The 26,355-nt window shown below is 44.6% G+C and overlaps 1 protein-coding gene across 1 annotated transcript in view; it reads right to left on the bottom strand.

Moving 5' to 3' along the window:
• The window catches only part of URB1 (URB1 ribosome biogenesis homolog), a 52,270-nt gene that overhangs the window by 18,794 nt on the left and 7,121 nt on the right, over positions 1-26,355 (bottom strand). The window contains exons 7-22 of the mRNA XM_064644044.1: positions 25,091-25,216; positions 24,007-24,137; positions 23,519-23,714; positions 22,909-23,046; positions 22,368-22,541; positions 21,607-21,757; positions 11,358-11,480; positions 8,466-8,578; positions 7,536-7,655; positions 5,833-5,949; positions 5,072-5,210; positions 4,770-4,940; positions 3,552-3,748; positions 2,798-3,022; positions 2,070-2,249; positions 585-1,446 (exon numbers count right to left, since the gene is read on the bottom strand). Coding sequence (XP_064500114.1) covers positions 585-1,446; positions 2,070-2,249; positions 2,798-3,022; positions 3,552-3,748; positions 4,770-4,940; positions 5,072-5,210; positions 5,833-5,949; positions 7,536-7,655; positions 8,466-8,578; positions 11,358-11,480; positions 21,607-21,757; positions 22,368-22,541; positions 22,909-23,046; positions 23,519-23,714; positions 24,007-24,137; positions 25,091-25,216 — 3,163 coding nt within the window. The remainder of the gene's footprint in view (positions 1-584; positions 1,447-2,069; positions 2,250-2,797; positions 3,023-3,551; positions 3,749-4,769; positions 4,941-5,071; positions 5,211-5,832; positions 5,950-7,535; positions 7,656-8,465; positions 8,579-11,357; positions 11,481-21,606; positions 21,758-22,367; positions 22,542-22,908; positions 23,047-23,518; positions 23,715-24,006; positions 24,138-25,090; positions 25,217-26,355) is intronic.

Consider the following 26,355-nt stretch of genomic DNA (forward strand, 5'->3'; position numbering starts at 1 on the left):
AGCTACAGCTACAGTCAGCTTGTTTCCTTTGCTATTTATATTTCTGGGCAGTAGGAGAAATGAAACCAAAGTGATCCTGTTCTTTCAAGTTGAATCCTATCTCCTCGTTTTGCTGGTAGAGAATTTAACACTCTCGTCCATCAATGTAATGCTGTTGTGAGTTTGGAAAGATCTGGACTGCCAGCTTAGGAGGGCATGTAGCAAAGCTGTAGTTGGAGATTTGTTTTAGAAGAAAATTTTGGATTCTGTAAAAGTTACAGCTCAGATTCTGCAAAACCATCTGGCTGGTGTGTTCCATCTGTGCCTAAGCAAAAGGTTTTACTTCCTGTACTAAACCAAGAGAAGCACAAAGACAGATTTTCACGCACACCAAGCATAAGGGCTTCAAAAGAGAAATGTGGGCAGCAGTAACTGTAAGAACATTTGGCTTCATTCTAACAGCCAACCCTCAGCACAGCTCTTAGTGCTGCAGAGGTGCTTACAAGAGTCATCAGAGGACAGACACCTCAGTTTTATCACCTCTACTTATTGTGCAGAGGATCCAAGACTCCCAAATCACAAACAGAGATCAGTGGTTCCCTTACCTGTGGAAGGTCGGGTGAAATCATACTGGTCTCTGCATTGCAAATACACATTAATGAGTGGGAGAAAGCTCTCCATGTGCTTCCTGAGGTACTTCCCAGTGGCACTGCTCAGGCACCAGAGCTCAAACTGCAGCAGGTGAGTCCTGGAGTGCTTGATCAGCATGGCCACAATGGCAAGGGAGGTGTGGGAGCTCTGGTTGAGGCAGTGAACCTGCACCTCAACACCGACTGCGTGGGCAAGGACTGGCTCATTCTGGAGAGCCTGAAGGAAAACCTTCTCCAAATCTCTGCTGGCTGATGCTGACATCAATACCCCCAAAGCTCTAATGTGCTCTGTGGATAGCAGGAGCTCTCCTTGCTGAGGCTGCCTTTGGTAGCTGTCTGTGAGGAGCTGCACCAAAATCTGTCCATAGAAGCTCAACTGTTTCCCTTTCTTAGGGGATTTTTCAGATTTCTGAGCAGTCAAGCTTGTCTCAGGAAGTCGCAGCATGGTTAAAGTGATGTCCTTCAGCTGAGCTGCACTCATGTATATGTGCAACTCCTCCAGAGCCTGCAGCTGGTGAGACTTCCTGGGAGAGATCTGGCTGCTGTCTTTCCCCACAGCCTGTAGCTCTTTCAAGACACTTTTCGTGATAGCTTCGAAATACTTGGACAACACATGTCTGTGATCCGTTGTGATGCTCTGAAAGATGGGGGCACCTGTTTTCAGCAGCTGGAGCACACCAGAATTGAGGTGAGCTGACAGGAGTTTCACAGTGACAGGGTTCAAACCAGGCTGAGGAACAGAACGTAGTTCTAAAGCCAGGAACCAACTCTCCAGCACAGGATGTCCGAATATTAACATGAGTGTATCTTCCAGGGTCTGTAACAGATGGTTGTAACAATATCACGGAATGGAAAATTAGAGTTTGAGGCAAAAAAATAAAAGCATTCATCTGTCTATTTTCCACAGTTCATTAATTACAATTATTGAACACAAAATTGTCTACTAACTGCCCAGAGGATAAAAATATTAATGAACTACAAGTACATATATACCATTCTTCCACCCTTCAAGCTGTGGGGAGGCAAGCCTCCACTGAGGATTCTCCACATCTCCAGAGGAAATCTGCATATTTTGTCAACACAGTTTGATTCTAATCTCCACAAATTCACAGAACAGATGAAAGAAGGGAAAAAAAATCACTCCTCCAAGAACATAATTTTCATAACCAGGCTTTACAAAGGGTTTTCTGCAAAGGTGTCTCTTTCAGGACCTCTCCTGACTGTGTTGCTGACAGCTCAGGAGTGAGACTGTGGATGATGCAGCTGGGTCAGATTTCCAGACAGTACTTTGGAAACAGTACTTTGGTCCACATGCTCTATGTTGCTAAGTTCTCCTCTGGACTTTAACAGCATCTGTGGTTAAGCAAAACTTATGACTATTTCCCTAGAGAATAAATCAAAGTTTACTAACAGATGCCTGTGTATCAAGGGATTTGGTACCTTGTCATTTGAAGACTCCTCTGTGATCAGAGATTCCTCATCCACAAAGAGATCTGACTCAGTCTGATGCTCCTCCCGTTTCTGCTGATAATCCAACTCTATCTGACTGCCCCGGCACAACAAGCTGTTCAGCAGGTCCACGTAGAGGTCAACAAGTTGAGGACCAGAAGTTTTACTAAGCTGTGAAAATAAAGATACCTTGGAAATTGAGAAAAGAGAAGGATGGGAGCAAAAGGATAATTATCCAACAGGAATGGAAGTTAACTAAGAGCTACTTAGATTACAACATGTTCTGCAAGAAGGAATCGCTCCCCTCTGTAGGAACCTGATTCTAGGAAAAGTCTCAGGCTGCCAAATAAATATTTATAGATTTTCATCTATACTGTGACTTCTGGTGTAACATAGGCCAGTGAATTTTACCCTCTGGAAAGGCTTCTTAGCGACACCCAAGTTTATTTCAGGTTTAAATTCTCAGGTTTATTTGCACTCACACAGATCAGTAAGGTAACCCACACAAAGTAAATCCAAGACTCCTCAACAATCAGAAGAACAGACATTTATTTACAAATTAGGTGCAGCTTTGTCTGGTGCTCTGTAGCCTCAGTGAGAGCCAAGTACAGGAAAAAGCTGCAGAACTGAATCCTCAGTTTTAACAGCCAGGTCATTTGTACTTTCTGCATTAAAATAAACCAAACAAACCCACAATATTATTATAATATTGCTCTTACACTGCCGAAGCTCTCCACTGTGGATTTCAGGTATAGCAACACATGCTTTACTCCCAACGAAAGCTGTTCAGGTGGGAGCTGGGAAGCCAGGTCTCTTAGTGTTGTCTGGATACCATCTTCCAGTAAGGTATTGCTTCCTCTCTCATAGGCTCTCTTTAGCAAAGTGGTAAACACAGAATCCAGGGCCACAGAAGGTTCTTTGCTTACCTCTTTGTGGGTTTTGAACTGTTTAAAATAGAAAAAAGCGTAAGAGGAAAATAACAATGAGTATGAATCAAAGATTTCTTCAGCTACCTTTGCTTTCAAATGAGCTCTGAGCTGAAACCTGGCTGAAGCTCCAGGAGCACAAGTCCTGCTATCACAGAGCTGTCCCGAGGGGAATGTGCCCTCGCTCACTGCTGGGTTAACTCACCCACACCCAGCACAGGGGACCTGTGCATTCCCAACCCACTTCTGCCACTGTGAACTGGCTCCTGAGGCCACATCACACATCAGGCTGTGCTGTGCCTGGTGAGGAGCTGTGTCTCTGTGACTGTGTACAACACCTGAGCCCTAGCATCACCTCCCAACCACCTAGACCTCTTGTGTCCTTAGAGAAAAGCCCTCGAGCAAAATTGTGTCCCAACGTGATCAAGAAGCAATACAGAATTAGCTTAATGTAAATGTACTTTCTGATGGAAATGTAACCTTTATAAACTGTGTGGTTTTATAGGAATACTGGCTCAAGCATTCAGTGACTTCAGGTATTCCATACCACAAGTTCCTGAGATTGCTGGGGTATCCACAGTTTATAGTACTGGTTAAACTGGTAGAGCTGAGGGTACTTGGAAACTTTCAGGGACTTCAGATCTTTATCATAGAGCTGGAACATCAAGCAGAGGGCCAAAGGTTCTCTCTGAGAGTGCAGGAGGTCAGTGAAAACAGCAACAAGGTACTCAACAATGTGTGCTCCTAGAAAAACAAAATAAAAAATGACACTTCTATTGACAGAAATAATCTGCATGAACAAAGACACTGGGGCAACCCTCTTTCCCTAGGGCCTGGGCAGCAGGCCCCAGAGCATCATTTAGGGAAGTACTGAATAGGATTAAAAGGTGTTTGTGGTAAGCTAGACAAGTGTTCCTGACCCACCAAGCTACCTGGAAAATCATCCATTCAGTAGTTCTGGCTGAAGTAAATAATCACCCTGCTTTCAGATACATGCTCAGTTTGGCCTGTTTCCTTCCAGACAAGCATAAAACTAGTTCTGCCCTCACTGTGTTGTGCTAAACAGGCCTGTATTTTAACATGACAAAGACCCCAGCCAAACACCACCTAAGAGAACCGATTTGTACTGGGGGCACACAGCCAGGTCAACATGTGTGAGGTAAAGTGGGAGGAGTTTCTTTCAGAACTGGGACTTCTCAGTCCCACCCCAGCTGCTACTCAACAGCCAAATACACACAGAACTTAGCAAGGTGCTGTGGGGTTTGGCAAATCCTGTTCAGAGCCCACTTGATGCCCCTGTGACTCCAACACTTTCCTCAAGGATGTGGTAGGACTTTGCAACACCACCACTAGAGCTTCACCATCAGAGCTTCGTCTCTGAAGAAGTTTTCTTTGGAAAACACATCCGTTTCCTACTCAACAGTGCAGTCCTTTCTCCCACTGCCTGGTCTTTGTGGAAGAGCTGTCTACAGCCACTGACACACCTTCCTCTCATATCCGCACACTGTGCTTAAAACACTCTGTTACTGAAGCTAACTGCTTCCAGACCAAGACTGTCCATGCAAGGACAGTGTCTCCTGTTTAGGGTCAAGAAAAAAAGGACAGAAGCACCTCACAGTGCTTCTCTTGAGCAGGAAGTACCATTGATCTGATATGAAGATATCTGGTATGAAGATAATAAAATGTCTTGAGGAGTTCACTGGGTAAAAATGATCCCACTTCCACTCCACTGGCAGAGCTGATACATAGAAACAGAAGTCTGTACCTGTTCCATTTTCAGATTGAAGCAACAGTACATTCCTGGCTTCTAATGCAGCAGGGACAACAGCACTGAATGGAAATGTTTGAATAATCATGTCTTCATTTAAAGTGAACTCAATTTCCTCATCTAAGCCATCACTGCCCTCAATCATGACATCCACCATATCCAGGACATCTATTAAGTGAAGAAAAAAATGTAAGCAGAGGATTCAGACTAACTGGAAAACAACAGAGTTAGAATGCAGCACTCCAGGAACACAGGCACCAAGTCTTGGAATTCTCTGTCCTTGAGGAGTTACCACTTACCATCAATGTGAGAGATGGGGATGCTGATGTTATCAGAGTCCTGTTTAAACATATTGACCTGGAGCATGCTGGCTTCCTGAACCAGGTCTGCTGCCTTGTCTGTGTAGGGATAGGGGTTTGTCACCAGCTTCAGCAGGACCTGTCAACAAAGGTTGAGAGAAAAGTAAGTGCACAGGCTCTTGAATGTATGGGAACCACACCTTGCTAAAAAAGCCCATGTGCAAGAAGTGGTTGGAAGTTGGGCAAGTTTTAGGAGGACAACTTTTTGTTGGAATCTGCCTGTGGTTCCTGCCATACAGAGTACACTGGGTCTGATGGAAAAAGAAATATCCACTGCAATCTGGCACCTGAAGTGTTACCACAGACTGAGTCTCTGGGGAAAATGCATTGAAAAAGAAGCATTTAACATCCTGAAGAGTAAACAGGAAATGTCAACTTTTATAGTAAAAGATTACAATTTACTGAGGTCTGGTAATTTTGGCAGGTAATGCCATTTTAGGAGGAGATAAACGCTACCCACACATACAACAATGCTATAATAACAACTTATCTTTTGGGATTTAATTTTCCTGCAAATCATTTCACTGTCCTCCCACCAAGACAAGAAAGATGTCAGCCCTGTATAAAGAATGACAAACACTGCTTTTCTTGGAATTCATTCACTGGTCTTTGATAGATTTCTCAAAAACAGCAACAAAATCCCTGGTTTCCACTAACACTATTCTTGGTATTGTTTATCCAGCTAATTTGGACATTGTTACCCTTTCCAAAAACTGAATCACTGCTTCCTTTTGGTCTTCTTTTGTATTATCCAAGTGTTCCAGCCAAACTGTAAGTTCCTTCCACGTGTACTCAAACACTCCACTGTCACGTAAAACCTGTCCAGAAAACAAAGGGACAGGTGTGTAAAAAAAAACCAAAACACCTAAAATACAATACTCCCCAAACCACAGATCTTTTTGTATAGGTATTTCATGTTTTCTCCTTGGAAAGAAAAAAAGAGGAGCAGGTTGATGAACAGAAGTATCTGTAGCTCTCTTCTCAACCTCTTTGTATACAAAGGAAGTTATCACAACTCATTTGTTCTACTATTTCTCCTTCTATTTAATCTGTGTACAACACCAACAGCTATAAAAATAACTGCTGCTTACACGAATCTGACAGGATAATTCATTAAAATAAAGAAAAAACGAAGGGAAAAGGATTCATTTTAACATAATTAACTATTTGTGGAAGGGTCTCAAAATAGAAATGCACAGTTCTCATGAAAACCGGCAGGAACAGAATGTGAAATCCAAAAACATGCCTTCGATTATATGGCACTGTGTTGAAAAATAAACAAAACACACCCATTAACATCTATTCTTAGCAGCCTTTCTGCTGACATAACTGCCCTGACTTCCCTGCCCCTGCATTACCTTCAGCAAAAATGCAATGGACTGAACCTGAAAGAGGACATGAGACTGAATCAGGCAGCCCCCATCCCCATTCAGCAAAAGAATTCAAATACACCACAAAAACAGTACTGGGCAGCTTTTGAGTGAGACATTCATTACTGGGAGACAGAGTTAACCTGAATTTAATCCCCTGCAGGGATCAAGAGCATCGAAAACCTAAACCCCAATTCAACCACTGTAACTTTGGTTCAGTGCACTGAGTATTACAATTGCACCCTGTGACTGAAGCTAAATGCAGAGATTAAATGCACAAAGCTGTACAAACTTGTGTGCCACTAATACAGGACTAACTGCAGGAAGAGCCCTGTCCAGGGCCCAGAACAGCTGCTTGAATTTTCTCTTTGCACTTTTTCCTAATTTAGGTCTCTACCCCTACTTAGATAACTAAAAGATGTCCTGTTTTAAGAAGATACTGAAAACAACAGCCACTGGTTTCTTTATGGGCTTGTAGTTGATCACACTTCTGAAAAATCATGACTTATTTAAATGTACAGAAGGGGATTTTAATTCAAAAGTACTCCTTGCATCAAAGCTTGTATTGGACTGTAACAAAGACAACTATTTTGCAGGGCCATAGCAAACTAGCTAAGGCTTTAGGAAGGCTGGAGTGATGAAGTACAGATTAAATAAATGAGGATAAGAAATAAATCCCAAAAATCATCTCTTCTTGATCCATGTCAAGACCTTTGCAGGTACAAACTACATTGATCTATCACAGTGTCAGAATTAACTTAGTCTACGGGGGTGAGCAAACATTAAAGACATTTTCTTTAATATTTTATCAACTGTTGCAGCAAAGTCACTTGACAGCATTTACTGCCATAGAATATTTAGCTAACAGGCAGTTATCTGACAGTAAATTCTAAGAACAGTCACAGGAAAGGAGACTCCGTTGGCCACACAACTATGCAGTAAAAGTATCTGCTTTAAGAAAATATTTTACAATTCTGAAATTTCAGACCAGTGGGATATAGTGAATATCCTGATATTTCAGTTCTGATGCTTACCTTGATGATCAGTTTTTTAGTGGAAATCTTCAGATGAGAATGGTTACTTGTAACAAACATTTTCATCAGTAAATAGAAGACTGATTTTTCACCAGACACCTTCTCTGTCTCAGAGATGTCCTAAAAGAAAAGTATATTAAAATTCCCCTGTTACAGCAACACTGCACAGGATTATGTTGCACTGAAGCAGATATGTAAGACATTATTTTATAGACCTGTCCCAAAATCCCAAGGCCAGAATCGAACGGGATCATTTATACTACCTTGCATTCAGTGAGCCAGGATCATTGTACTCATTTGCACAATGTTTGTTTGGAAAGTAGAAGAAGAGACCAGCAACAGAAACACCAACCAATACAAGGGTCCAAGATAAAACCACCTCCCTCCCCAAACATCTCCTACTCCTGTTATCACAATCCATGGGAGTCTCTGTTCCCCTCCAAAGCTTGGCCCACTCCTCTCTCCTCACATGACAAGCAAGCTCTCGACAGTGTTCTTATTTTACAAGCCTGCAGTAAAAAACAGAGCTAGGAACCTGAAGGTTTCCAGGAATTATGGAGAGCACTAAAAAATGTTGAAATCTTCCCTGGGAACAGGTAAGATGGCTCCCATCAGCAGCTCATTTCCTTGGTCTGAAACCTCAGGCTTTCCAGACAAGTGGAAACCAGCACATTCTCACTCGTGCCCCTCTCCAAAGACATACAGAGCTGAGGGAACCTTGTCCAGTGCTCATCAGAGAAGCAAAAATTGCTCACCTTTCATAAAACCTTTCCAACTCAGAGGGGATTTTTCACTGATGCTAAGACTGCAATTCCTACTGGTTTTACAAAAAGGTTGCCTCCTAAAATGACTGGACTGGGACTAGTTTAAAACTAGGCAGTGCCAGATGGAAAGGCCAAGGAAACGTAAATTTGCATCAAAGTCTCTTACCTGTACTCTGAACCAGGCAAATTTATTTGCAGGAAGTTCCAAAGCCACTCTCAGTATATGGTGCTGCAGGAGAGGAGGGACCTCTTCCCGGAGGCCCTTTTCAGTGACGATACCTGAGATGTGAAAGCAATACAACCAACTTCAGTCTGGTCCATCTTCCTGAGATCTCAGGAACACTCATATTTTAGGGTTTCAAACAGTCACTGTGAGACAAGCTGGCAATCCACCAATTTTCATATCATGGGATCCCTAGACACACTGAAACTATGTTTGGCCCATCCAAGGTGGGAATCCAGCCCTCAGAGTCCAACAACTGCCCCCAGCACAAGCCATCACTGCTGCATGGGAATACAAAATCTATCAGTCTCAGCAACCCTGAAAAGCTGTGACCTACAGGAAGTACAAAGGATGGATAAACTGGAAAGCAAACCACAGAATTTAAGTCAACAATAAATCTTAACACTCATGCTATGACAATATTTGCTCCAGACAATAGAACTTTAAACTCGTGTCTCTCCCTACATCACTTTTATCACCTACTGCCACCATCTGCTATGGCATAACCTCAGTTATTCACCTCACAGATCACAGAGCTGTGCAGACCCTTACAGTGTGATCAAAACCTGACCTGCCCACACCTGACCTGCAGGTAAGTTACATGGGGAGATCAGCTGTACAAAGCTCTGGTGTCCATGTGCTTCTCGTAGTCTGTGCAGGATACTGTGGCCCACATTAGAGAGAGGACAATAAACAGTCACCCCAAAGGCTAACCAATGGTAAGACCAAACAATAAACTCCACCACCCATTTAAAGAACTGTTGCTATGAGGCAGAAAAACACGCTGCATTTGGTGTGTGTGTTTTCATCAAGGTGGGGGGAAGGAGTGACAGAACTCTCACTCTGACATTTGAGAGAACAAAGTCTCATGATTAATTTACACCATCATTTTCTACCATATCACCTTTCTTCAAAATCAATATCGAGGCTCACTACATTTACATTTGTTTGAGAATGACACTTCAGTTTCCAACCTATTCAACTTCATTATTTCATAATGTAACCAAACAGACCCGCAAAGAGATTTCTGCCTGACAAAAAGGTGTCCTGCCTTTTGTCCAGTTTGAAGTAAGCAGACCAGTAAGTAATAATGGGATAAGTAATAATGGGATAAACAGGGTATGTGATTTGGTGAGTCACCAAGTAGACAAACCAATTAAACACGCTTTGACAGAGGCAGGAAAAACCTCGTGCATCAGACAGTTGATTTAGAGGGGGGTTTTGTTTAAAGCCCCTTTTTCCCTGACAGAGTTTAATTAAGGCATTTACATAACTCCCATCCTTACACATCACAGGCCTGCCTAACACAGAGATAGTTGCTCTAGCTGGGTGGCCTACAAGCTCTGGTGGCCCACAGTCAGCAGTGATGCCCAAACAACCCTCTGCTCTCTCCCCCAGAGTTGTACATGGCTGTATTAATTGTACCACAAGCAGCATTGGAGGACCTTTCTAAATTTGTCAGGCATGATTTGCCCTTAGTGAAGCCATACTGGCTGTCACCAATTACCTCTGTGCTTTCCATGTGCCTTAGCACAGTTTCCAGGAGAATGCGCTCTATGATCTTGCCTGGCACAGAAGTGAGACTGACTGGTCTGTAGTTCCCTGGGTCTTCCACTTTCTCCTTTTTAAAAATGGGGGTTATATGTGCACTTTCCCAGCCAGTGGGAAGTTCACTGGACTACCACTACTTCTCAAAATACTATGGATAGTGGATTAGCCACTTCCTCTGTCAGTTCCCTCACAACCCACAGATGACTCTCATCAGGTCCCATGGCCTTGTGCACACTCACATTCCTTAGATGGTCTCAAACCTGATCCTCTTCTCCCAGACCCTGCATTTGCCTTTCCTGACATGGCCAGAAGGGTTGGATCACTCACTCTTGAAGGCTGAGGCACAGAAGTCATTGAGAACCTCAGCCTTCTCCATATCCAGGGTAGCCAGGTCTCCCATTTCCTTCTACAGAGGGCCCACATTATCCCCAGTCTTTCATTAGCAACATATCTATGGAAACCCTACCTGTTGTCTTTGATATCCCTGGCCAGACTCAATTCTAACTGGGCCTTGGCTTCCCTAACCTTGTCCCCAGCTTCCCCATGCAATTTCCTTATATTCCTCCAAGGCCACCTGTCCTTACTTCCACCTTCTGAAAGTTTCTTTTCTCCCTTTGACTTTGCTCAGTAGCTCCTTCCATGGAGGCCTCCTGGCATTTTTGCCAGATTTCCTCCTTGCCGTGATGCATCGCTCCTGAGCTTGGAGGAGGTGATCCCTGGATATCAGCCAGCATTCTTGGGCCCCTCTGTCTCCAGGGCTCTGTCCCACAGGACTTAAGGGACAAATAGGTCCCTTAAGAAGCCGAATCTCTGTTACAAGAGTTTTCAGAGGACACTGGTGAATTAGGATGTGCTTCTCTCCCATCCCAAACTTTCTGTGAACTATGCTGTTAAAAACATTCTTCATCATCACAGTTAATAAGAGTTCGGAAATAGCTTTTTGATGTTGGGATTGTTAACAGAGAAATCTAAGAGTTGAAGGTAAGCCTTTCTCAGAAAGATTAGAATTCACACCCCATAAAGAATATGGCACAGGAAGAGGAAAACTGTAGCACAGCGTAACACAGCTTAGTGTAGCAGAGCAGCTACGGAATTTAAGAGGGCAGAGTGTCAGAGCACTGAAGAAACATCAACAATAAATGCCAACACAATAAAGAAACTAAAATTAGTTACTTTTGGAAAACAGTTCTTTATCTCCACAGAAGAGCAAACATTCCCTTCTGCTGTGGGCTTTGTGAACAGCCAGAGAAAACAGTGAAGGAAACAGAAATACCCATCACGTACCTTTTAGCAGCTTGCTAAAATCAAAGTTGCTCCGTGCTACCAAGTGGGGCACAACCTTCTGATAAAGACATATGACCTGAAGGAGTGCAGCTTTCAGAAACAGTGTCTCGGCATCATCTGAACCTGAACAAAGTGTTTCCAGAATTAGCTTCTCCTTCCTTCATAACAAGGGAGAACAGTGTAGCACCTCCATTATCCAGCATGAGAATTACTAACTATATTTCCAATAGACTTGCCTAGGAAATGATCTACAACCTTCTTAACAAGAAGAATCAGAAAAACAGTCATAGAATTCCCCAGTTTCCTGCCCCAGCATTCCTGTGCGAGTACTTTCAAAACTAAATCAGCTTATTCAGTGCTTAAATTGACAGATGACATTTCTAATTTGGCTCAAAAATGCTCACACATATAAAACACAACCTCAATGTTTTACCCCTCGCTGTAAGAATCCCATCAGTCCCACTGCTGTTTCATACAGGGCTGGACAACAGAAAAAAAGTGAAGGCAAGGATATGGTCATGCTGCCCATTTCCAGGCACACTACTTTTACCTCATGTCAGGTAGGTTTGGCTGGGGAAGTGCAGGAGACAGTACACTACAGTTTGTTGCTAATTTATTATTTCAGTTAAAGGTTTCTTTCTTTCTTTACTTTCCTCCTTTCAAAATAATACCTTCTCAATGTGACCTCTTGGCAAGAGGCAGACAAGTATCTGCATGAGAGAAACACCAACACCACATAAGGCAGCTGTTTACTTCTTAGGAAAAGCCACCTCGGCAGCTAAATGTTTTTTTCAGTTTGTAACATGAGGACGCATAATAGCTACTTGTTATCCAGTCACTAACAAAGTGAAGCAAAGTACATGAAGGGCAGCCAAAACATTTAACACCTACTTTTTTCCTGTAAACTTGGTCTCCCTCAGGGAGCTATGAAGAACTGGATGGATGCCATGGATAAACTTTGTTTGCCTGAGTCTAAACTCCCATTAGAAAAGAATTCTCTGGTGGTCACGGTGCACATAAAGCTGCAATGGGTGAGTTGAGAGTAAGTGACACAGCATTATCACCCCAGTATAAATATAGCAGAGAAACTACAGCTACAGTCCTGCAGAAATCAGCTGCTCCAGTGGTTTCCACAGGCACTCAGCCAACCAAGCCTTGGAGTGTCAGTGCTGACAAGTATTCTGCTGCCCAAAGCCACACACAGGACATCCACTGAAAAATCCTGTGCTCCAGGAAGTCTCTCTACGGAATATGCCCTGTGAAGGACAAAACCAGCTGCAGATTTATCTCCAGCCTACAAATAAAACATCGCAGGCCACAGACAGTACTGAAGCTCCCTGTTCCTTGCAATGGGACTATGGAAACAAGCCTTCCAAGGGAGGGACACTGGGTTTGTGAGAGGAAAACTGAAGCCTTCACTCCAACCCTCTCTCCCTCTTTCAACACTTTGCATGTTTCTACTCCTGTGTTACAGCAACACAAGGATTTGTGTAGCCACACTAACTAACTGCTTCAAAAAAATGACCTCATGGTAAAAAACCTTGGCCAAACAAAAATCCCTCCAAAAATTATTTTTCAGGCATATCAGTTTTCTTTGCCAGTTTTATTTTGTGGCTGAGAAAATCCTATTAGCACAGGAAGGTCAAAGGCAGGAGGGTGAAGTTCAACAGGAGGAACTGCAGAGCCCTGCCCCCAAGGAGGAACAGTCCCATTTACTAGGACATGCTGGAGGCCACTGTGATGGTTTCAGTCTAGGCCTTCCTGGAAACCAGCTTGTAACCAGGAAGGAACTAGGAAGGTGACCAAGGAAGTATTCCATGCTATTCCTTTACGTAACCCAGGGTATAAATAAGGCATTGATAAGAGAGTTCGCCCTCTTTCCTCTCCGGCGAGGTTCGAGAACGGTGGGTCCCTGTTTCGGTTGGGCTTATCTGGAGCCGAGGCCTACAGTGACTGCCGTTATCTGCCACGCGTGAGGGGAGAGCCAAGGACCGTGTCTGGCCATCCTGCCTGTTCGAAGGGAAGTGGTGAGATTCTTGCTAGTTTGCCTTCGACTGGCTGTTTGACTTGTTCGGTCCTTGCCCCTTTTTGTCCTTCTCCTTTTTTTTTCCTTCCCCCCCCCCCCCCTTCCCCCCCCCTGGTGTGTGGTATTCCCCTTTCGTGTATCTGTCTTATATATAAATATACATATATATATATATATACATATTTTTTGCTATAGCTTTGGCTGCTTGGTTTTTCTTCTTTTCCCTCTCTGGGAGGCGGGTCCTTGTTGTCAAGTTTCGGGGGACTTGGCAGGAAGCCAGCTCGAAACTTGTACAACATTTTTGGTGTCAGGAGTGGGATATTTTGGTTAAGTTTGGCTTGTTTTGATAAACATTTTCCAGGAAGACAGCTAAGCTCGGTGTTGTTTTGCAAGCCAATCTATTGTTTTGGGAACAGGTCTGGGAACACTGCCAGAGTCTGAGAAAACAGCCAAGGAAACTTTGTTTATATAAAACAAAAGTTTGTTTTGGGATCAAGAAGAAATAATAACAAAAAGCAATGGCTATTTCATTAATTTGTCTTATAATTCTAGCCGTCTTTACACCTGTGTTAGGCTACTCTATAGGGAGACGTCCAGACCTTGAGGATGGATGGAACGAATTGCTTCCATCCTTTAATTTTGACATCGAAGGTTTGGTAAAGGAGATCCCCATGGTTAAAATCGGCTCTAATTACTATATAAATCTTATTGCAACAGTACTGTCATTGATAAAGGTACTGGAAGTGCTCCTTAAACTTGGAAGAATGGGGTTCCGTTGCTCTCCCTCTTGTAGGAAAGATCACACCTCAAAGGGATTCGCTGGAACTTTGGAAAGGGCTGCAGACAGGCCAGTCCCCGGGTGGCATGGAGCTTGGGGAGATTTCGGTAGATTAGTAGGACGTGTGTCACCCCCCATTAATTGGGAGTTCACACCAGAACAAATGTTTGATTCTGGTGAGATGGCCCACTGTTTGGCAGAAGGGTGTTTTTCCTACAAAGATCCGAATATGCAATTCTCCGCTTTGTGCTGGGGCCTGGCTAATGCTTATCGAGCTGCCATAGACCACCTTCAGAGGGCTAAGGTCGACACAGAGACCCAAACCACGCCACTTGAAACCAGTGATGTCCCTATTAGGTCCACAGAAGTTGGGGTCCAAACACAACTTGAAGTCAATGACATTTCTACTAAGTCCACTAGAACCGGGACTCAAGCTAAGAACCGGAAGATCATCATTGCCCCTATAAAGAAGAAGAAGACGTGGGTAAGGGAGATCGAGGAACTTACGGACCCATCTCCGCAACCAGAACGCACAGAAGAAAGAGAAGAAGAAGAAGAAGGAACAGAGGATGTAGTGAACGAAGGAGCGGCAGCAATGGGAGAAGGAGCAACAGCAAGTGATGAAGGCGCGACTGCGAGAGAGGAAGAAGTGGTTGTGACTGAGGAAGGAGCGATTGGAAGAGAAGAAGCAGCTACCAGAGAGGAAGAAACGGCTACACGGGAAGGAGCACGTCCAAAAGAACTAGGGGCACGCCCAAAGGAATACAGAACAGCACCAAGAGAAAAGAAAGCAACAGCACAAATGGCCGGTGGTATATTGTCGCTTGATGATTTATATCCTGACTACAAATTCAGTGTTACAAAGGACGCAAAGAAGGAGCCAAAGCATCCCCCTCAATTGGAGGGGGAATTATCTCTACCCCTCCAGACCCAACCTTCTCTTGGAGGTGTGGATGATTGGAAGAAGCCCTTATCTTGGCACCCGAGAGACTACTCGCTACCTCCACCGGCTGGGTATCGTGAACGACGTAGAAGTCCATCTCCACGGCGTGAACGACGTAGAAGTCCATCTCCACGGCGTGAACGACGTAGAAGTCCATCTCCACGGCGTGAACGACGTAGAAGTTCATCTCCGCGGCGTGAACGACGTAGGAGTCCGTCCCCACGGTATGAACGGCGTAGAAGTCCATCTCCACGCCATGAACAACATAGAAGCTTATCCCCATGGCATGCCCAGTCTCCATCTCCACGTGAGAGATACAGGGAGGAGGCAGGAGCGGTTCCACGTAAGAGCGGAAGAGTAAAGAGGGAGGTAGAAAAGATTCTACGTGGGAGAGATGGACAAGAAATAATGCGAGAAAGCGAAATTATACAATCACTGACCACAAGAGAGCTTAGAGATTTACGGAGAGATTATATGCGCTTGCCTGGTGAACAAATCCTCGCCTGGCTGGTGCGATGCTGGGACAAGGGAGCTGATAGTCACATAATTGAAGGTGATGAAGCACGACAACTGGGATCCATTGCCCGAGACCCTAAGATAGAACAAGAAATGGGAAGGGAGAAAACGGCATCCAGTCTTTGGCTCCGAATTCTTCATGCTGTGAGGGCGAAATACCCGTTTAAGGAGTCCCTCAAGAGTTCTTCGAGAAGGTGGAGGACTGCGGAAGAAGGCATCCAATACCTGCGGGAATTGGCCATGCAGGAAATTGTCTACTCTGATCCAGAATATTATGACATCCAAGTTCCCGAGAATGTTCCTTGCACACAACCAATGTGGAAGAAGGTAATTCAAGGTGCCCCTAAACCATATAGGTATTGCTTGATAACCGCATATCATCCAAAGATGGATGAACCAAGTGTGGACACCATGTGTGCTTGGATGAGGAGCATAGAGGAAAATCTGGAAGACCCCTTCGACCCTCTATACCGACACCCCTATGATAGGGAAAGAATGGAGAGAGATTATGAATATTCCAGATATGAGGACGACCTTAGAGAAAGAGAGGACAGAAGGTATAGAGATTACCAGGAAAGGCCAATGGGAAGATCATGGCGGGACCGACAAAGACGACCTCGGCCTAGACCTCGATCCTGGTCTCGATCTCGCTCACGGTCCCTGTCATTCACAAGTCAAAGGAAAGAGAACTCTAAGCGTTGGCCACGTAACCAACTATGGGCATACCTTCGTAGTAAAGGAGAAAACATGAAGAAGTGGGATGGTGAACCCACTTTTAAGCTTGAAGCTAGAGTGAGGGAGCTGAAGCGAAAGAAGACTGACAAGAAAGTTGTCTATGTAGTAGACGGAGATTTCTTAGAAAAGAAACTGCGATCGCCGAAACACGAGAAGATGGAGGTCCGCTTCGACAACGGTAAAAAGTCTAAGAAGTCAAAGTCAAACTCTGACGACGAATGCTCTGATCAAGACCAGTAGAGGGGCCCTGCCTTCTGCCAGGAGAAGGAGAGGGACCAAGAAGATAACCGAGTTTACTGGGCTGTGTGGGTTCGATGGCCTGGCACATCGGATCCTCAGAGATACCAGGCCTTGATAGATACTGGAGCCCAGTGTACTGTAATGCCTTCGGAGTATAAGAGTACCGAGACTGTTACTATTTCTGGAGTGACCGGAGGGTCTCAAGAATTGTCAGTGGTAGAGGCAGACATGAGCTTGACGGGAGACCAATGGGAAAAGCGTCCCATTGTGACGGGGCCAGAAGCCCCTAGCATCCTTGGTATGGACTACTTAAGGAGAGGATACTTCAAGGACCCGAAAGGGTACCGGTGGGCTTTTGGTATAGCCTCGGTGATTGAAGAGGAGTCCAAGCAATTGTCTGCCCTTCCTGGCCTCTCAGAAGACCCTTCCATTGTAGGATTACTGCAAGTTAAAGATCAAGAAGTGCCAATAGCCACAACAACTGTGCACAGACGACAGTATCGGACAAACCGAGATGCTGTGATCCCTATCCACAAAATGATCCGGAAGTTGGAGAGCCAAGGGGTGGTCAGCAGAACCCATTCACCCTTCAACAGCCCCATCTGGCCTGTGCGTAAATCCGATGGAGAGTGGAGACTGACTGTGGACTATCGTGGCTTAAATGAAGTTACGCCACCGTTGAGTGCTGCCGTGCCAGATATGTTGGAGCTCCAATACGAGTTGGAGTCCAAGACAGCAAAGTGGTACGCCACCATCGACATAGCCAACGCGTTTTTCTCCATTCCCTTAGCGGCAGAGTGCAGGCCACAGTTTGCTTTCACCTGGAGGGGCATTCAATACACCTGGAATCGACTGCCCCAGGGGTGGAAACACAGTCCAACCATCTGCCATGGACTGATCCAGGCCACACTAGAGAAGGGTAAGGCTCCCGAACACATCCAGTACATCGATGACATCATTGTATGGGGGGATACAGCAGAAGAAGTTTTCAAAAAAGGACAGACGATCATCCAGATTCTCCTCGAGGCCGGTTTCGCTATCAAGAAGAGCAAAGTCAAGGGACCTGCCCGAGAGATCCAATTCCTAGGGGTGAAATGGCAAGATGGACGACGCCAGATACCAACAGACATAATCAACAAGATTGTAGCAATGGCTCCCCCCACAAACAAGAAAGAAACCCAAGCTTTTCTGGGAGCAATAGGTTTCTGGAGGATGCATATCCCAGAATACAGTCAGATTGTGAGCCCTCTTTACTTTGTGACCCGTAAAAAGAACAACTTCCAGTGGGGTCCTGAGCAACAACAAGCTTTCAGGCAGATCAAGCAAGAAATTGCACATGCCGTGGCTCTTGGACCAGTTAGAACGGGACCAGATGTAAAGAATGTACTCTACTCTGCAGCTGGAGATAAAGGTCCCTCCTGGAGCCTCTGGCAAAAGGTGCCTGGCGAGACACGAGGGCGACCACTGGGTTTCTGGAGCCGAAGCTACAGAGGTTCTGAGGCTAATTACACCCCTGTGGAAAAGGAAATCTTAGCGGCGTATGAAGGTATACGAGCAGCTACAGAGGTAATTGGTACTGAAGCACAGCTCTTCCTGGCACCCCGATTACCAGTCTTGAGCTGGATGTTCAAAGGGAAGGTACCCCCTACGCATCATGCCACTGATGCCACATGGAGCAAGTGGATAGCCTTGATTACGCAGCGTGTACGATTGGGAAGCTCAAATCGCCCTGGAATTCTGGAGGTTATCACAAATTGGCCTGAAGGTGGGAACTTCAGTCTGGCAGAAGAAGAAGAAGAGCCAGTGAGCCGAGCTGAAGAAGCTCCGCCATTTGATCAGCTGCCAGATGAAGAAAGGTGTTATGCCCTTTTCACTGATGGTTCTTGCCGTATTGTAGGAAGGAACCGGAAGTGGAAAGCAGCCGTTTGGAGTCCCACCCGACGAGTGGCAGAAGCTACTGAGGGTCAAGGCGGGTCGAGTCAATTTGCAGAGCTCAAAGCCGTCCAATTGGCCCTGGACATCGCCGAACGAGAAGGATGGCCGAGACTCTACCTCTACACAGACTCGTGGATGATAGCCAATGCTCTATGGGGATGGTTAGACCGATGGAAGAAGATGAACTGGAGGCGTGGAGGAAAACCCATCTGGGCTGCTGACTTGTGGCAGGACATCGCTGCCAGAGCGAAGAGTCTGAATGTGAGAGTCCACCATGTAGATGCCCATGTGTCCAAGAAGCAAGCTAATGAAGAACATAATAACAACAGAGAAGCGGACCGAGCTGCACAGATAGGGGTGTCACAAGTAGACCTAGACTGGCAGCAGAAGGGAGAGCTGTTTCTGGCTCGATGGGCCCATGATGCTTCCGGTCATCAAGGCCGAGATGCCACTCACAGATGGGCACGAGACCGAGGGGTGGATTTAACCATGGATATCATTTCTGAAGTTATCCATGATTGCGAGACCTGTGCCGCTATTAAGCAGGCGAAAAGACTGAAGCCCCTGTGGTATGGTGGACGTTGGGAGAAGTATAAGTATGGAGAGGCCTGGCAGATTGATTACATCACATTGCCACAGACCCACCAAGGTAAACGCTATGTGCTTACCATGGTGGAAGCAACCACCGGATGGTTAGAAACATATTCGGTACCGCATGCAACAGCCCGAAACACCATCCTAGGCCTTGAGAAGCAGGTCCTGTGGAGACATGGCACTCCAGAGCGAATTGAGTCAGACAACGGGACTCATTTCAAAAACAGTCTAGTGGCCACTTGGGCACAGGAGCATGGTATTGAATGGGTATATCACATTCCATATCATGCACCTGCTGCAGGAAAGGTAGAAAGGTGTAATGGACTGTTGAAGACGACTCTAAAGGCACTAGGTGGGGGAACTTACAAAAATTGGGACAAGAATTTAGCCAAGGCCACCTGGCTAGTCAACACCCGAGGCTCTGTCAACCGAGCTGGTCCTGCCCAAGCAGAGTCCCTCCACACTGTAGATGGAGACAAAGTTCCAGCGATCCATCTAAAAGGTATGTTAGGTAAGGCCGTTTGGATCACTCCTCCCTCAGGCCAAGACAAACCCATTCGTGGGATTGTCTTTGCTCAAGGGCCTGGATATACTTGGTGGGTTATGAGGAAGGATGGAGAGGTCCAATGTGTGCCTCAAGGAAACCTAAGCCTGGGAAAAAACTAATTCTGTGCCTTGAGTTGTATTTTACAGGAGACCAGACACCAGACGGAAAAAAAAGAGAGACCCAAACAAAGCTGATACGAGAATCTAAGGATGGCCGATGATGACACAGCCCAAACCAATGAGCCAGCCCTAAACCGGAACTGTGATTATGACGAAAGGGCCAAGAACACAAATCGAGTTGCTGGTGGTGCTGATCTTCAATGACAGACGACAACCTTCGAGAAAAAATAAACATGGACTATATATATATATGTGTATATGTACGGGATAGAGACAAACACAATATACAGGTGTTACGTAAAGAAATAGTATGGAATAAGGGGTGGAGAATGTGATGGTTTCAGTCTAGGCCTTCCTGGAAACCAGCTTGTAACCAGGAAGGAACTAGGAAGGTGACCAAGGAAGTATTCCATGCTATTCCTTTACGTAACCCAGGGTATAAATAAGGCATTGATAAGAGAGTTCGCCCTCTTTCCTCTCCGGCGAGGTTCGAGAACGGTGGGTCCCTGTTTCGGTTGGGCTTATCTGGAGCCGAGGCCTACAGTGACTGCCGTTATCTGCCACGCGTGAGGGGAGAGCCAAGGACCGTGTCTGGCCATCCTGCCTGTTCGAAGGGAAGTGGTGAGATTCTTGCTAGTTTGCCTTCGACTGGCTGTTTGACTTGTTCGGTCCTTGCCCCTTTTTGTCCTTCTCCTTTTTTTTTCCTTCCCCCCCCCCCCCCTTCCCCCCCCCTGGTGTGTGGTATTCCCCTTTCGTGTATCTGTCTTATATATAAATATACATATATATATATATATACATATTTTTTGCTATAGCTTTGGCTGCTTGGTTTTTCTTCTTTTCCCTCTCTGGGAGGCGGGTCCTTGTTGTCAAGTTTCGGGGGACTTGGCAGGAAGCCAGCTCGAAACTTGTACAGCCACCCAACTGGAAAGCAGCTTCCAGGAAAGGATCAAAGGGTCCTAGTGGGCACCACGTTGAACATGAGCCAGTGATGTGCTGCAGAGAAGGCTACAAGTACCCTGGGCTGCATTAGGCAGAGCACTGGCAGCAGGTCAGGGAGCTGACTCTTCCCCTCCAGCCTCCAGTCCGCACTGGTGAGGCCACACTGGGAGCACTATGTCCAGTTCTAGGCTCCCCAGAGAGACATGGACACACTGGAGAGAGTCCAGCAAAGGCTCACAAAGATGGTGAAGCGACTGGAACATCTCTCCTACAAGGAAAGGCTGGGAGAGCTGGGACTGTTCAGCCTGCAGAAAAGAAGGCTCCGGGGCATCTCATTAATGCACATAAACACCTGACGGGAGGGTGCAAAAAGGATGGAACCAGGCTCCTTCCAGTGGTGCCCAGCGGCAGGAACAGAGGCAGTGGGCCCAAAGTGAAACACAGGAACACACTGAACATCAGAAAACATTCTTTGACTGTGAGGGTGACTGAGAACTGGCACAGGTTGTTCAGAGAGGTTCTGGAATCTCCATCCTTGGAGATATACAAAAGCCGTATGAGTATGGACCTGGGCAACCAGGTTTAAGCAGAGATGTTGGGCAGGATGATCTTTAGAGATCCCTTACAACCTCAACCATGCTGTGATTCTGTGACAACAGAGAGTCAAACTGCTTAAAGTTCTAGTAGCAATGGCACCCTATTTATTAAACTGTGTTCTTAGGCTGCCCGAAGAACTGAACAAAGACAAGTTGAACAGTAAATGCACAAATGAGATCTGGACTCTGGTGAAGTTACCAGCCTTACGTGGGATGAGGGTTTCACAACACCCATTCACACACAGATAAGAAGGGCTGACTACACCTGCTTTGCCTACCATGCTGTTCAGCAACTTCTGCTGTCTCGGTCGTCGTCTTCCCAGTGGAGGTATCACCTTCCTTTTTCTCCTCTAGGCCATCATGGTGTTCTCTCCCTTGCTTCAGAAGAGACTGCCAGACAGCCACGATATTGTTCATGTCTGGTAAAAGCTAAAAGCAAAAAAGGGAAAATTCCAACAGCTCTCCTGCATAAGACAAAGCTCCTGTGATAAAAATATATACAATCAACCAACATGAGGATTTGCTGCTCTTAACAAAGGTTAGAACTGATCTCGTGTGCAATCAGGAAAAGATCTGAAATCAAACAGTGTACTTTCACTTTGGAAGAACATCAGTACTGGAAAGAATATGTTATTGAAATAGTTTCCTGTGAAAAATTTATGGTTGGTCCTTCTTCCTCATGGTATATTTTCAACTCAAGTGCTACCCTGTCTAGTAACTTCTGAGTACCTTGACTTGAACTAGGAGGAGAACTTGCTTCCTGCTCTTGGAATTCATCTGCAGCACTACATATGTCAATGTTACAAATCTCTCACAACAAAATTTTATTTGCATTCCCATCAACCAACTGTGCTAGGAAATATAGGCTACTACCTCACCAGTTACCAACACCTTTTCATTCATAGCATTCTCCTCCCCCAGGATACCATCTCCTGGCTCCCAGGCTGCAACCACATGGGGAGAAAATGCAGAGGAGAGCAGTTACCTGCTGACTGCAAAAGGACTCATGTTAGACCCCAGTTTTCTCTTTCCCTTGTACCTTGCTGATGGCTTCTCTGTACAGCTGCACAAACTCCTGCATCCCTGACAGGGTGTAGATTTCTGACCTTTGCCAGGTTTCCTCAGTCAAACAGTACTCAATGTTCTTCAAGGCTCTTCTCAGCACCATGGACACCAGTGACAGGATGTTGTGCTTCACTGCTGTGCTGGGTAACTGAAAGAAGGAAGTTGAATTAATGACATTTGAGTGATTCCTCTTATGCTTTGCATATGATCTGTACTTTGATTACGTGTTAAAATTTGTCAACAAATTATTTATTTCCTAAATCTTGGCTTGCAGGAAAGAATCCACAGGTTTTCAGATTTCCAGCCTAAATGACTAGTGAGCAGTGAAAGGCATCTGAAAGTAATATCAATGGTTTTAATTCATTCATCTGCTTCTCCAAGCCAGATTTATACTAGGACAGATAATACAAACCACATGTAATTAACCAACTTAAGAAACTTTTTGGATGATCACACACTTAAAACAGCATTAACTGAGACAGAAAAAAACACTGAAATACTATAGATGCTCTTACATTTAACCCTTGGGTGAACATTATTTTATTGCACACTGCAGGGACTGTTGTCACCATCACCATAGAAAGCAACCTGGGAAGAGGGATAAATTCTGAAGTCTTAAAAGAATTGGAGATCTCTGGTTGAGCCTCATAGATCTGAAATAAAAAAAAAAACAACCACAAAACTATTTAAGCCCCACTGACATAGCCCTGGAGATGACAGCTTCTTCTGGGGAGCATTTTACAGAAGGGTTTTGACTTGTCAAAAGTAAGGGTGACAATAAATGTCCATTTTTATGCAGAAATGCTACAGAGCATCCTCCAGACGCCTATACAACTACATGAAACTTCTGAATGTAACCTGCATCTCTGCTAAAGGCCACCACTTTTCAACAAACAGATTCCAGGTCCTGCTTGCCCATTTTAAGCTAACCAAAGAGTGAGGGGAACACCCAGGCAGGACTGAAGGTTTTTCCAGCTGAGCCTTAATGATGCATCTCAAAAAAAGTGTCATTGATGTGATGTTTCCCACTGCTTCTTATACCAATTCCTTCTTTCCCAGTTTAATTGAATGTTTATACAGCTTCCTGCTCTGAGCATGGCTTTTTACCATCCTCCACACTCCTACCTTCTTGAGTAACTTCATATTGTCCATCCAAGCAGACTTCATTCTAGGAACAAAGGAATACTGGGTCTCCTTGAAGTATCTATTCAATAAATCTGGGCATACTTTGAGAATATTCACCATGAGATCAGCAACCATGTCATCTTCTGTTGCGGTTTTTAAGCCAAGCAGAAAGTGCAGAAGTACCACATTTCCTCCCCTATTGAAGTAAAAAAAAAGTTTAAATAAGAAACCCTTATTTTAACACTGATGTGAACTCTGCAGCTCCTCTAACTGTTAATTGACAGCAAGACCTCTCACACTCCTGGCATAATTTCTGAATTTATGCTCAGAGAAGTAAGAACTGAATTTACCTCCGTGTTTTCTGCATGACAAATGGTAATTACTTTGCATTAATACCAGACATTTCATAGCAGGTACGGTAACTAGTGAGGTCTCTCTTGTTCCTAGCACAAAATCCATGTACAATCCCACCTTGTCCAGTGACTTACTTGCCAGAAGTTCCAAGACTTGGATCATAGAACGTTATGCCATGTTTCAGAGAGCAGCAGAGGTCCATTAAAAAATTATGCACGAGTTCCCGTACCATCGTTTTTCCCACCTCTTCAGAACCTTGAGTCCCCTATAAAAACCAAAAAGGAGTAAAAAAGGCATATAGGATTTGGTATCACAGCAGAAAATCTTCCATCAGTTTCATTCTACGTTTTATGAAGCTCCTTTTACAGAAATCCTAAAAGACAGTTTGGCTTTTGTTCAGATTAAGAAGAGAAACTTCAGGACTTGAAGGTCCCTTCCAAACCAAACCATTCTGTGATTCTGTGATTACATTAACCTTCTACCTCCAGCACAACTGACGATCCCTATGAATAAGAAGACTCTTGACAACTGTGGCTGGGAAATCCCAAACCATATGACTTACAAAGACTACATGGAATTGTTAAGAACTTAAAATTATTTCAAAACTGAAATGCAGGCTTATGAATGGGGTCAGAGATTTGCACAGCTCCAAGCAGATACCTACTAGAAACAGATCTCCCCCAAAAGGGGTTTACTGGATATCAACACTGGAACAGCATAAACATCTGGTAATATAAGAGGGCAGACACGAAGGTGAAAAATCAGTAGACAAAACCCAGTGGAAGTCTGTAAGTCTGGCTGGCAACAATTCTGGAAGTTTAACTCTCATATCAGGGCAGTGTGTACAACGGGAATGAGGCCTGTGGAAAGAACACTGATCCCGATGTATTCTCCTACAGAGACCCAGCTGTGTCCAGGAAAAGGAATGCAGTCCTTCTACCCAAGAAACCCATTTCTCCCAGGGTAACAGATCTGCACTACAGTCCTGGCAGTCAAGGAGGGGAAACAAACCCTCCTCCTCAAGCAGTGAAAAGCAAAAGAAATTTGGGGTTTCTTTTTCAGTAGCCTCAGTAGATCTCTCTTCTTGAGTTGCCATCATCAACCTTCATCAAGGTTCAGAGCAACTGGGAGCTGTTCCAAAACCTGTGACCTGCAGGAAGGGGGAAAAACAAAAGGCAGCACAAGGACTAAGAGTAACAAAGAAATAAATGACCAGACCTCTGAATCCCCAGGGCTGACATCAGTAATCCCATTCCACCGGTAAAGCGAAGCAATGTGGATCAACACTTCTGCAGTAAAAAAGCGAACCTTCTGGGTTTTGGTGATATTTTTATTTTGAACGACCTGAAAATGATGAGAAAAACTTAACAACTCTTCTATTTTTTGCAAGTTATCACAAAGTAATGGTAAACTAGCAACAGGCTTCATTCTTCTAATACACACACAGCTGGCTCTCCTCACTAGAGCTGACAAAAGGTTCTAGTTTTGCTTCTAATTCTGTCAACACTTCTCTCACACTCCTATTCCACCTTGACTCTACCCCAGCCTCTGCAAACCCTGCACATGCCAGACAGAACAGACTTTCAAGTTCAACTAACAAGCACAGAACACCTTTAGAATACTACACCCACAGACTAATATCATCCAAACGTGCTGGTAGAGATGGTAAAGCCTGCTACAAATAAAGTTTGAATAAAAGAGAAAACACAGTGGAGGAAGTTCCCAAAAGTTCTTCTGCTGCGTTTTATTCTTGGCAGTGTTTTAATTCTCACTTTCCTTGCTCAACTGAAGGAGTCATAGTGTGTGTTGGGGCTCACCAATGATGTAACAGCACATGATGTATGATTCCCACACAAGAAAAGCTTCACTTAGAAAACAAAGCTGCAAGGAGGTTTATTTTACATTTAAATGGTAGCTTTTTTATTCTCCCTTTTTTTCCCTGTTATTGCAATAGCAAAATGAAAGAACATTTTTCTCTTTAATTTGCCAGTTGTGAAAACCTGAGTATGAGGCAGGTTCTTATGGTTACACTCTAAATTTGAAACTATTTTTCCTTCATTTTCTCAATTGGCCATACAATAGCTTGTGCAACATTGTTACAGCAGTTCAAAACTGAGATTCAAAAATCATAGATACTGGAACTAAAAACATTTCTAAAAACATTTTTATAGAAATAAAATACATTTTAGGTGCAGTTGCCATTCCTACAGCAGCAACAAGCTGGTGCCTCACAGGGAAGAGGCAGGACCATGCTCAGAAGGTAAGTGACAGAGAACAGGAAAGGCAGCCACAACTAACCCAACTCTCACACCTTTCAGCAATTCCCGCTTTCCAGTTTTCTGTCTCAACCTTGTTATAGCACAAAGGAATTTCTGTCTGCCATGAAAGAATCAAAAAAACCACCGTCAAAGGGAAGCATTTACCTTTCCAGCAGTACTTTCTGGCAGCAGGTGGAATGTACCCTCTCTTTTTCACAACAAATT

The sequence above is a fragment of the Pseudopipra pipra genome, chromosome 2 (genome assembly GCF_036250125.1).
Source record: "Pseudopipra pipra isolate bDixPip1 chromosome 2, bDixPip1.hap1, whole genome shotgun sequence".
Lineage (NCBI taxonomy): Eukaryota > Metazoa > Chordata > Aves > Passeriformes > Pipridae > Pseudopipra > Pseudopipra pipra.